Source organism: Grammomys surdaster, unplaced genomic scaffold (assembly GCF_004785775.1).
Source record: "Grammomys surdaster isolate TR1022 unplaced genomic scaffold, NIH_TR_1.0 123012, whole genome shotgun sequence".
Taxonomy (NCBI): Eukaryota; Metazoa; Chordata; class Mammalia; order Rodentia; family Muridae; genus Grammomys; species Grammomys surdaster.
In genome coordinates, this window is record NW_021618372.1 from 88,414 (window position 1) to 101,467 (window position 13,054).

Sequence of the window (13,054 nt, forward strand, 5' to 3'; positions counted from 1 at the left end):
TCTCACTGTTAATTTCCATGACTCTATCGTACTTAGAAACAGCATGAGTCCAGGAATCAAAGATGTAGCTAATGTCTCAGCAAAATGGTAAATACTGGGACCAGTCCCAGTATTTAAGGCTGTGGGAAACAACTCTGAAAACATGAGTCCAAAAATATAATTTCTCAACTATGTAAAATATAATGTAGTATGAGGTATATGAGGGGCTTCACAAATCTAAAAGAACAAAATCAGCTGAACTCAAAGCCAACTTGTCAGAAGACACTAAGGAAGGAGATAAAAAAGATTTAGGGAGTGGTAATTAAATGTCACCCAGCTTAGTTTTTTGTTTCTGTTTACAAGGGCAGACAGATTCCTGAGTTCAGAGTTCAGGGTCTGTCTAGGACAGAGCAAAGTTAGGCATAGTTGTGGTAAGAATGGCGATCTCAAAATGAGGTTACACACACCTAAATTATTGTCTGTGCTTAACAGGAGCAGGCAGATGTCTGAATTCTTTTGCAATATTGATTAAAAAAAAATGTGCTTCCAGTCCCCTAAGAATCAAGGGGCTGGGATTATGAAATGCTGATTCATGGGATAATCAAAAAGGAACTTGGATAAATGGCTGGATTGACATGTAAATAAAAAGACTGGGTTTTGATCTGAAAGAGATGAACTATCCAGAGAATCTTTCAGAAGAGCAAGAGAGAACTTCTTAGACAACTATCTGGAGCATAACATAGAGAAAGCAGTCTCAAAAGTTGTCTTGAGCTGAATATAGGCTACTGGCATGCACCCACAATTTGACTTCAAGTAATTTTTTTTTTTTTTAACCGCTCCCAAACATCCCTTCTCTCAAAACCCTCCTCCAAGCCACATACTTCACCATGTTAGGGATTCTCTCCTGTATGAATGATCTTGTGTTTAAAAAGTAAAGATGGAGAATGGAAGACCTTGCCATGTGCTTCTCACTTGTACAGTTTTCCTCTTGTATAAATTTTCTTATGTTTGGAAAGTCTTGATGAAGAATGGAAGGCCTTGCCATAGACTTCATCATTGTACAGTCTCTCCTGTATGAATTTTGTTATGTTTGGAAAGTTTTGATGGATAATAGAATGCCTTACCACAGACTTTACACTTGTAGGGTTTTTCTCCTGTATGAATTCTCTTATGATGAGAAAGTTTTGATGTTGTATTGAAGGCTTTGCCACATACTTCACACTTGTAGGGTTTTTCTCCAGTATGAATTTTCTTGTGTACAGAAAGTATTGACGGACAATGGAAGGCTTTTCCACATACTTCACACTTGCAGGGTTTTTCTCCTGTATGAGTTCTCTTGTGTATCGAGAGTAAGAATGGAAAGTGGAAGGCCTTTCCACATACTTCACACTTGTATGGTTTCTCTTCTGTGTGAATTTTCTTATGTTTGGAAAGTCTTGATGTAGAACTGAAGGCCTTGCCACATACTTCACACTTGTAGGGTTTCTCTCCTGTATGAATTATCTTGTGTTTATGAAGTGACGATGAAAAACAGAAGGCATTTCCACATACTTCACACTTGTATGGTTTCTCTTTGGTGTGAATTTTCTTATGGTTGGAAAGCCTTGATGGATAGTCGAAGGCCTTGCCACATACATCACACTTGTAGGGATTCTCTTCTGTATGAATTATCTTGTGTTTAGAAAGTCTTAATGGATAATGGAAGTCCTTGCCACATACTTCACACTTGGATTGTTTCTCTCCTGTGTGAGTTTTCTTATGTCTGGAAAGTCTTGATGGATAATAGAAAGCCTTGCCACATACTTCACACTTGTGTGGTTTCTCTCCTGTATGAGTTTTCTTATGGTCAGAAAGTCTTGATGGATAATGGAAGGACTTGCCACATTCTTCACACTTGTAGGACTTTGCTCTTAAATGAATTCTCCGGCAATTCTGATATACATTTTTGTGCTCAAAGGCTTTGCCACATTCTTTGTATGTATAACATTTTCCCCCTGGTGAGGAAGGGTTGAGAAATGAATGAAAGCAGAGTAATAGTCTGTATGTTTACAATGCTTATTGCTAAAACCAAACATTTACTCATAGTTTTATTCATCTATAAAAATGATAAGCTATATTCAAATTTCTACCTGTACTCATTGAAGTCTAATTTACAACACAGAATAGGTAAAAGTAATGTAAACTTCCACTGAAATAAGAAGACCATAACCACACAGAACATGGAAACAAAGGAATATTAATCAAAGTCAAACATGTAAGGAAAGCATAACATCAACTATGAAAACCCATAATAGTATTATATAAATACAAATCAACCCCTTAAACAAATACAAAGATTTTATGACTAGTTAAAAACAAAAGTATAACATAGTGTAACTTGGAAAACACCTGAATAAACTATATATACACATATATATATACACACACACATATATTTTTTTCTCAATATATAATACACATACATATATGACTGTGTATTTATATGTATATACATTAAATATACATATATATATTTAAAGTATATAGTTTAGTTTTAAATGTTATGAAAGTTCGGCAGCATTAGAACACTTTCCATAATAACATGAAATAATAATTTTTAAGGATACAAAGGAAGGAGTTTTATGACTATCTTTAGGCATAATGTTTTTGTACATCATGTAAAGATTATCCTCATATTATACAAACACTGATTTCTCTGCCTCCAAATCTTGCTGCCAACCAGACATGGCCTTGTAATGCTTATTCTCAGGATCTCCCATCTCAAATTTGTATAAATAGTGGTCCTATTTATTCTCTTACTTGTCAATAAAAGCTGTTCAGCCAATAGCTGGGCTAGAGAAAACAGAGCTGGACTTCTGCCAGCCCAGGGAAGAACACACACACACACACACACACACACACACACACACACACACACACAAATATAAACACTCACAGAGACAAGGAGAGAGGAATAGCTATGACGAAGGTGTCCAGAATCACATGATAGACGTCTGAAGGCCAGAGAGTCGGGCCAATAGTAAAATGCAACTATCATGTGGATTTTGGCTGGGAGGCCATCAGATTAACTTAAAGGATTAGAATCGATTATTAACTGCCCAGGAACTGTGTTGTAAAGCTCATCAAATAACTCTTATTGTCTCTGTCTCACTCGTTTGGGAGCTAGCTGGGGATAAAGAAAAATCAGGACTTTTAAAAATGCATGTACATGTATCTCATAAAAAACATAAATAGCCAAGTTAAAAATTACATAAAATAGACAGAGTTTAGGCTGTCTTGGGAAACACAAGTTAATCTCATGGTAGAAGAAAACAAAGCTTATGGGACTCAAAGCATCCTAAACATTACATGATGTCCTCCTTTGAAAGAAAGACAAAATTAGATCTTTAAAAGATGATTTATACCAGGATATTTTGTCTCAATGGCTTTATGTTGTATCTTAAAATTCCTCACTTTATTCTCTGACACCCTCCTTCTGACACACCTGGGTGCACAGTGATGGCGGCTTGACTCTTCATATCTGAAGGCTCTTGTATTTGCTCCAGAAATGTGACCAGGTGTGGCTTAGAGGAAACAAGACCTGTTTGTGGGAAAAGGGGACAAGATTGTTACTGTGGTCACATGGGAAATAAAATGTCCCTCCAGGGCTGTGTATACAAGAATGAGAAAATACAATAAAGGAGTATGGAGGACCAGTTCTCATGTGTTTTCTGATGGGCACATAAGAATGCTTAGGGGGAACTTAGTTTGTGTGTTCCAAGCTTCATATTCCTCAGTTACAGGGGAAAACTTTTAAAACCGAAATGTGTGACAGTTTCTTTAAGGTGTATCACTTATTTTCTAATACAAATGATACATTTAATAGGGCGATATGAACACAAAAAGAAGTAGTTCTAAGCTTTATGAATAATGTTAATTTTCCTTAAGAGCAGTCTTATGAACCTCCCTGTTGGAAGCACAAGCTTCCATGAGGAACTGTACAAAGAGAATAACTTTCATGCTCACAATTAATTAAGAGTTCATCATGGAAGCTATCCTCACCCAGGAACACAAGGTTGTTGTAATTCTCCAACATCACATCCCTGTACAGTTTCCACTGAGCAGGACCCAGGCATTCCCATTCCTCTACAGAGAAATATATAGCCACATCCAAGAATGACAGCATTTCCTGAAAAAAAAAAAAAAAGGTTAAATACCACACATTATTGTTGGAGGTTGGTCTGGTGCTTCTATGTATTCAAATGTTACCTTCTGTACCCCAAGATCTGGCTGCCCCAAGGCAAGTGAATATTCTCATATACATTAATGTTAGTTGTATAAACCTTGTTCTCCAATTTAAAACTATTGGTTAAGTAAAACTGGCAATAGTCAATTATGGGAGGAAATAGAGGTAGGCAGGGCTTTGGTGACTGGGCTGGAGGTCAAAGGTAAGAAGCATCACAAGGAGAAGGAGAAATAAGAAGGGGATGGAGAAGATGGAAGGACAGAATTCTCCATTAGACACGATGGGTCTGTAGCAAGTGCCTAAGTGAAATATTCCTGCACTCTGGACAGACTGATGGACCAGAAATAATTCAGTAAAGACTCAAACAGCAAAGATTTCGAGAGCAATAGGTTAAGAGTCATCCCCCAGTAACCGAGAAAACATGAAATAAATAATAAACTGAGTCTCATTCATTTTATAGCTAAACTAGGATAGAAATAACCACAATTACCGTATACATTAAGCTGATTATAACCATGAATAATCACATACGTAACAAGAGGCATCATATGCTCCTGCATATAGATCTAAAGGTGACCCTAAGTGAGAGGAGAGCCAGAAACACTTCTGATATAGGTAAATAACAGTCCTAAAATATTATCGATGTGATGCTGAGGGTAGCACAGGACCCAACGCTAATGAAAGTGAATGGCAGAAGGTCCTAGAAACGCCCATGCTATAACACTTCTAAGAACCATAAAATGGAGAATGAAGGCAACTACAGTACAGTGTGTTGAGGCTAGACAGATGGCTCAGTAGTTAAGAGCACTGGCTGCTCTTCCAAAGGACATGGGGTTGATTCCTAGATGCTACATGGCCACTCACAACTGTGTATAACTCCAGTTAGAGAGGATCAGACAATCTCTTAGACATGAATGGTAACAAAATACAAATATGTCTTAGTTAGAGCTTCTATTCCTGCCATTAAATTCCATGACCAAAAATCAGCTTGGCGAGGAAAGGGTTTACTGGGCTTACACTTCCACAGCACAGTTCATTACTGAAGGAGGTGAGGACAGGGATTTAAACAGGACAGGGGCCTGGAGACAGGAGATGATTAGAGACAACGGAGGGGTTCTGTTCATAGGCTTCCTATCCATGGCTTGCTCAGCCTGCTTCTTTTATAGAAACCATGGCCACCGGCCCAAATGTAGCACTTTGACTATCAGACTGCGATGTTCCATCAGTCACTAGGAACATGCCCTACTGGCTGGCACACAGCCTCATCTTAGAGACGCATTTCCTAAATTGATATTTCCTACACTCACATAACTCCGCTTTATTTCAAGTGTACAGTACTCTAGCCAGCACAATAAAAAATACACAAATAGTAATTTTTTCCTTATCATATCCATTTAGTCCCATGACTGCATTATAGTACAGGATACATTCCGCACATTTTTCACAGTAGAGAGCCGTGGTGATGGAGGAGGTACTTCTCAACCCAGTATGCACAATCACAAATGACAAATACAATGAAGATGCAGACCTGATGAGCACCTCTGGGATGAAGTCAGCATCCTGCGAATATACAGAGAGATGCAAATGACAGGGCACCGAGGGTCTGAGTTTGAGCAACCAGTGGGTAGAACAATACATGAAGATTTTGTTTACAAATGGAATAAATTATACTAACAAAATAATAATTAGAAAATTTAGGAATAAGTTGAGTCACTGTGGGACAGACCCAAGGCTGTCTCAGAGGCCACATGAAAGGACAATGGGAACTTTAGTTCTCTGTCTTTATCCAGCAGTGGACATGGCCAGAAAAATCTGACACAGGATACAGTGCCATGGAAGGAGTCATTGTTGCAGTTACAGGGGGCTATAGCTCTTCTGGGACTGGGGTTTTCTGACCTAAGGCAGCTAGCTGTGTCTGAGGTATCCTGAGTTCTCATTGCCAACACTGTATGATTCATATTTCTGGTGACCTTGGCCACTTTCCATCTACTAATAGTATATTGCTTGCTGTACTTATTAAACTTGCTTGCCTTTGGGTCATCAGTTAATAACCTGTTCCTGTTCTTTGTCCTGTTCCCAGCTCTTTCTTTTGTCTTTTTCACGTCTTTTTTCTTTTTCAGCCCTGGTCCACCCATTGCCATTTGAGGTCTCTATTCCCTTGGGTTCAGTACAATGTCAGTGCCCAAGATTTCTTCATCTTATCTAAATGAAAAAAATGTATCCACTGATTAAAATTCTGTCAGGTTTCCTTTTCTTGAGATTACTGGCCAGTGGGATAGAAATCATATCTCTCACTTATTTTATAATCCTTTAGATTCAACTTCTGACATGGTTAGATTTCTGAGGCAGAAAGAGACAGAAGACAGAAAAGAGACAGGAATCTCATTTTTGACAGACAGGACTGCACTTGCTAGCTGACAACCTGAGAGACTCACTCTCATGGGACATTGAGAAGTATAAAAACAGAGGGGAAAGAAGGCTGCAACCATTTATATGAGCAGAATGAAGGGTTTAAGAATGAGGCACAAAATCCACTTTTTTCTCCTTTGCCAAATTGTTTTCTAAAGTTGGGACAGGTTAACTATTCAGAAATTCCTTTCTAGAAAGAGTAAGAATACTGGCAAAGTCACTTGTAATCTCAGAGCACCAAACAGAGAAGATTAGTTCTAAAATCTTGGTCAGCAGTGCTCCTGGTTTCGGTAAGTCTGTCAGAAAGCACAAGGAGCACAGTCACAGTCACACAGCAAGTGGGACTTGTCTTTTATGCCTGAAACAATAATTTCCTGTCCTGTCTGATAGGAGTCTTGCTTATAAAAACAGGAATCCTCAATCTTACTAGTCTGCTATAACCCACAGAGCAGTGTTTGACGGGACAGCCTGTTACCCAAGCTAATCTGTCTGCCTAAGCAGACAGCACTAGGAGGGAGAGACCGCAGACTTGTAGGGGGCTCCTAGAGCAGCATCTACTTCCTCATTTCCCTCACCTGATAAAAGAAAGAAATATTTGCAATTACACATAACTTAGATCAGCACTGGCCCCTCACCTGTTTCTTTACAAGGTCCAGCCCAGGTTTCTCCCTTCACACACCCCTCATCCCATACTCCTGTGCCCCGCTGTGTGTGCTGATATGCAGTCTCATCTGTCACTCCCGACTAGTTCTTGACTTTCTCCTCTTCGCTCATGCCCACAAATCTACCATCACCCATGTTGTCACAAATGACCACACTGAATCTTGTATCATCACTGAATAGAATCGCAAATTAATCAGGCGTACCACAATTCCCTATTTTCTTTACGATTTAGTTAAACTTCATATTATTTAAAGAAATTCACTTCCAACCACATTAAGATGAACTCAAATCAAAGAAAAAGGGAATATAAAGAAAATCAACGTGTGTTAAAAGAATACAGAGCTGTTTTATAACTGAGAAGAATAAAGGAAGCCATTATGAAGTCAGACACGCAAACCTAATAAAACAACATTAAATTTTGCTGCAGATGGGCTGACTGTTAGGACAAGCCTGCATTTCCCCTAAAAGCCTTATGACCAGCTCTCATAGAAAAAATAAACAATATAAAAGATCACGCTGGCATTTCCTCTCAATGTCCTACAAGATGTCTAGAAACATTTGCCATTGACACACTGCTTAGATGAACACTAGGACACAGACTTTAGAAGTACAGTCATAAAGTTCATCATAGACTACATAACATTCTTAAAACGCATGAAGAAGCATCTCAGTGCCATTGAAGACAATGAACTTAAGGAGAATAAAGGCTTATATGATGCCCAAGAAACCAAAAACATCAGAATGATGGAAATGACAAAACGATTGAGGATTTGAAACTGGAATTCTATGAAAAGAAACACTAAGAAGGTCTCTAGCAGCAATGAAGACAGAATTCAAAAGCCCAAAAATCCAAAAAGAAAACTTAAAAGAAAAACTTACAATAGAATTCATCAGCAGAGGACAGCATACAAGGACTTACAGATAAGGTAGATGATCCAGACAAAATAAGCTAAGAATATGAAATAAAATGGGGAAAAAAGTTGTAGGAGGGACATATAGGAAATGTTAGACACTGTGAAATGACCACATCTCCAAATTACAGGCATAGATGAGGGAGAAAAATACCCAGGCAATGACATAGATATGATCTTCAAGAAGGCTGTAAAAGAAATCTTCCCTAAACTAAGGACAGACCCATAATAATATAAAACACACACACACACACACACACACACCACTAATTGGACAAGATCAGAAAATGAAATACTCATGGAATAATGAAATCTGTAAGTGAAAGACCACATTTATTGTGACAACAGCCGACATCTAAATGGATCTTTGAAAGCCAAAAGAACCTGGGGAAATGCATTCCAAGTCTTAAAAGGCCATGCCATCCAACCTAAGCCGCTATTTATTTACCACACAGCTATCTGCAGTGGCTGAAGGAAAAAGAAAAACTAGCCACAATATAAAGAGCATTACAAGAAGTATATTCTACAAATCAAAACTATGGAAAATACAGACAACAACATTTTAGTCTGAAGAGAGGGATGAGCATAGCCAAGAGACTGTGGAAAGGAATCAGAAACCAAAAAAACAAAACCACAAGGGGCCACTGTGAGCCTTCTGTGAGTTTGTCGATCATTTGAATCGTTTTATTTGACCTATGTTCAATTATTTCCCTTCTGGTTGTTTTCTTTGTTTTGTTTTTTGTTTGTTTGTTTTTTTCCTTTCACTCCTTGTCACTGAGAGGATTTGGATGATGTTTGTTCTTGTTTATCCAAAATTTCTTCATTGTATCATTCAATCATTTCTCTGTGTTCTTTCCCATAGTTTCATGTAATAATTAGAACTATAATCTTCACCCACAGGATTGGCTTCAACAAGTCTCAAAGGTTTAGTCTTCTTGAGATTTTATTTTCATTCTTGTGTATGTTTTACATATAAATAAACAAAATGAAAGGGGAAGAAATTAACACCCTAAATGGACTCAAATCAAATGGGGAGATTGAAATTACAATAAAAAGTTTTCCAGCTAAAAAAATTTCTATGTCCAGAAGGATTCACAACAATCCTCTGAAGCATCCAATGATCTAGAACTAATCTATCTTCAACCGTTAAATAAACATGCAAACAGAAGGCCCACCTAGACGCTATTTCTAAGAAGCTACTATCACTCTAATAACCAAATCAGATAGAGACACAACACAAACTACACAACAGAAGAACACTAGTAGCCAATATTCATAAGGTAGTCAGATTCAAAGTGTTCAAAAAAATACTTGGAGTCGGGCAGTGGTGGCGCACGCCTTTAATCCCAGCACTTGGGAGGCAGAGGCAAGCGGATTTCTGAGTTTGAGGCCAGCCTGGTCTACAGGGTGAGTTCCAGGACAGCCAGAACTATACAGAGAGACCCTGTCTCGAAAAAAACAAACAAACAAAAAAAACCAAAATACTTGGAAAAAAACTTGCAAAGAAAATACAGACACATGTGAAAAACTTTATCAACCATGACAAATTGGCTTTGTCCATTAAATGAAGGATGGTTCATAATATGCAAGTCAATAAATGCAATAAATGACAGAAGATGATGGACAAAAATCACATGGAATCAAGTTTCTAATGCCTAACACTAGTCATTAACAAAAGGATGATAGTGAAAAGTTGGATTTAAGATTTCAAATACATCCCATAGAACTCCTTAAAGCACATTTGTAACATCTTTACAATTAGAAGATGTCAATTGGATGCATTTCTGTCCTGACCCTGGTGCTCAGAAGTGAAAGGAACATGAAGTTATTACAACACCCAAAGAACTACGTTTTAAGGATCTTTTTAAAACACAGGGTCTCATGAAACCTGGGCTCACCTTGAGTTGGCTATGAAGGAGAGGGTGACTTTGAATTCCAGGATTCTTGACTCCTCTCCAAAATGCAGAGATGACAGAAATGAGTCATGGAATACACTTAAGTTCACTCTTCAATCATTAGGCTGTTTGATATTAAATATATATAAATAAGAATTTGGTGCCTGTAAGTTATATGTAACTATGTTTCTATACCTTCTCTACAGTGTAAGGAGTGTGTTTTGATGTCCAAGGCAGCACCTGATTCCTGACTCCACATACTGTTATATTTTTTCTACAGATAAGCAATGTTAACTAGGAAATGTCTATTACCCTAGATATGGTTGCAAACATAAATTCCAGAACAAGGTGGTCTGAAACCCACGCGACCTGAGAGTAGAGTTGGATGACATAAGCCGGGCTCTGCCTCACTAATGCTTGGTTTGACTGAACAGTGACAATATAAATAAGATTACCTGAGATAGGAGGAGGGACTGTGGAGGAGAAATCCTGAAAAAACAAACACATAAAAAACCTGCCTGTCTGACTGTGAATGCAAAACTCTTGGAAGGAGTCTGTGTGTGCAGAGACTGATGGCCCATGTGGAAGTTCATTGAGGGGCAGAGCCTGGAATTTTGCAGGTTCAGGGGCAGCTGACTAACCTTGGGCTGGTTTTCCCTTCAGGGACAGTCCTTGCCTCAATCTGTAGTGAACCACACATCTTGTGACAATAGATAAAAACCTCTCAGAACCCACTGACTTGGCAGAACCTGAGATTCTACCAGTCCAAAAGCTAAAATCTCATCAGATGGTATCTTAAGTTGTGCCCTTCCCCCAGCCTTGAGCTGGACTAAGAGATGAGACCTTGTTTACCACAATAGACCAAACAATAGGACTCTGGCCAGAGGCATTTCCTGCCCTTGGCGAGGTAGTGCTTGCTTTGGCCATGGTGCCTTTCTGTCTGCCTGTAGCCTGGTACACCAGCTGAGAAGAATAGACTGCCTGCTGAGCTTGCTTTGAGACATCTCCGGCCCGCAATTACCTATGGATTCCTCTCAGCTCCAGCAGGATGGTTTCCGCTCACCCCCAGCGCTCGCCCCCAGCCGGATGAAGCCAGAAGGAACTCTGGGGGTGGGGGTGGGTTACCCCCTTTAAATTGAAAGCTGAACATTAAAGCATTGAGCCTCGATCAGAAACCTTTGTCCTGGCTTCATCTCTTCCCACCCTCCTGTCCCTTCCCAGCCTCTCTTTCAGGTGAACCCGGTGGACTGTAGCTGCTGGCTGCAACATTAAGTGAATAGAATATCTCCCATGTCTCACAGTACTTGCCTCTATCAGACACACACCAATAAATTTTAAAATTTCCTTTGCTAGTGACATTATTTGTTCTGTAAAACCATGATACTGATTCCATGTTGGAACACAGAATTTGGATTAAAATAAATCTGTGTTTTCAGATCATGGCTACTCAAATGGCTCTGGACTAAACTATTCTCTTAACCTTTCAAGATGAGAACTGTGCATTTTGCATGGACAGGAACCTACTATGTGTAAATCATAAGACCCCAAGTGTGCCACAGCTTTCCAAATTTATCTTACAGCCTTTCAAACGCAGTTGAAAAACTTGAGGAATTCTTTCTAAAACTATTAAGGGTGCATCAGTAAACCCGAATGTCACATTAAGAGACAGAAGAAATTTAAGACACTTCAGACTCTCCTGACAACGTGAACAGACAGAAGAAAGTCACACGATGAGAGAACACAGTACAATGTACAGACCCTGGCAGATGAGCAGAGACATTTCCCCCTTCCCTTTAAGACATTCCAGTCCCATCCAGCAATCTTTCATCAAACCAAGTCATCTCTCATATCTGAAATAGAGCCCAAATTCTGGACAGCACATATACTCAGAACTGTTGAGGTATTACTGTCTAGCGATTTTTATCTTGATGTGCAAAATCCATAATTATCTGGATTGTGCAAACACAGGTTCATACCAATTACAAGATTATTCTGTGGCTATATAAGCCATGTATTGTAATGATTCGAGTCACAGAGATGTCTATTAGAAATTCCCATTCAATCCGAGCATCCATAAATCTAACAATTCATTCCAAAGGAAAAGTAACTAACACCCCACACAACAATCACCCTCAGAGGACTCTGTCCCTGGACACTAGGAACTTTAGGAAGCTGTTTGAGCTCAAATCAGGAGTAGTCTCCAGGACATAAAGTATAAGGGGCGCCGGATGTCCCCGTGTTCTATATATCCTAAGAAACTGACTACAGCCACGTGAGCAGGAGTCAGCTAGGCAGAGCACGCTTTCCCAGTAAAGATGAGTGAGCTCCCTTCAGCATCTCAGGCACAGGCAGACAGCAGACACAGCCTGCCTTTGCCATACTGTTATTTCCAACCTTCTCCCCTTCAAACCTGTGCCCAGGGGCAGTGGCCCAGCCTAGGTCAGCACAGCACGTCCAGGTCAGCAGCTTCTCCGTCTCACAACAAGCCCAAGTAAGATTCCTCCGCGCCCTACCCGCGACCCTGCACAGTCCCTCAGATCTGCAAGATGGCGCTGTTCCCTGCACCAACCTCCATGTCAGAGATCCAAATACAGCGCTCAACAGGACAATTGCACAAATTTGAGAAGTGAAGTTTGAAGAAAGAATACGAAAGTTTGATGCTGACAGCCCTTTCTGATGACGTCACAGCGTTTGAGACTACATTTCCCACAAGTCAGTGCGACGGACTTCCAGGATCCCATAGATGTTTTTTTTTTGCCCTCCCTGGATTACAGCCCAACTGTGAGCGGGTGCACAGGGGCATGCACAGGGAATTTGGGTTCCTTTAAAGTCCTTGGTCACAGCACGCGATGTTAGCCTGTGAGCGGAGCCTTTCACAGTAATCAGGTTTACCATGTTTCCATGTTATCTCTGTTAAAACATTGTGCTTTTAAAACTCAGATCTACTTATAGAATCATATTCACGAATGGAA

At 39.5% G+C, this 13,054-nt stretch overlaps 1 protein-coding gene across 1 annotated transcript in view; it reads right to left on the reverse strand.

Annotated features, from left to right (window-relative positions):
• Positions 1-12,708, reverse strand: part of LOC114636220 (zinc finger protein 728-like) — a 61,208-nt gene extending 48,500 nt beyond the window's left edge. Inside the window, 4 exon segments of the mRNA XM_028784428.1 lie at positions 1,042-1,973; positions 3,464-3,559; positions 4,021-4,147; positions 12,652-12,708. Of these exon segments, the coding sequence (XP_028640261.1) occupies positions 1,042-1,973; positions 3,464-3,559; positions 4,021-4,147; positions 12,652-12,657 (1,161 nt within the window). The 5' untranslated portion in view covers positions 12,658-12,708.
• Between the last annotated feature and the right edge of the window lie 346 nt (positions 12,709-13,054).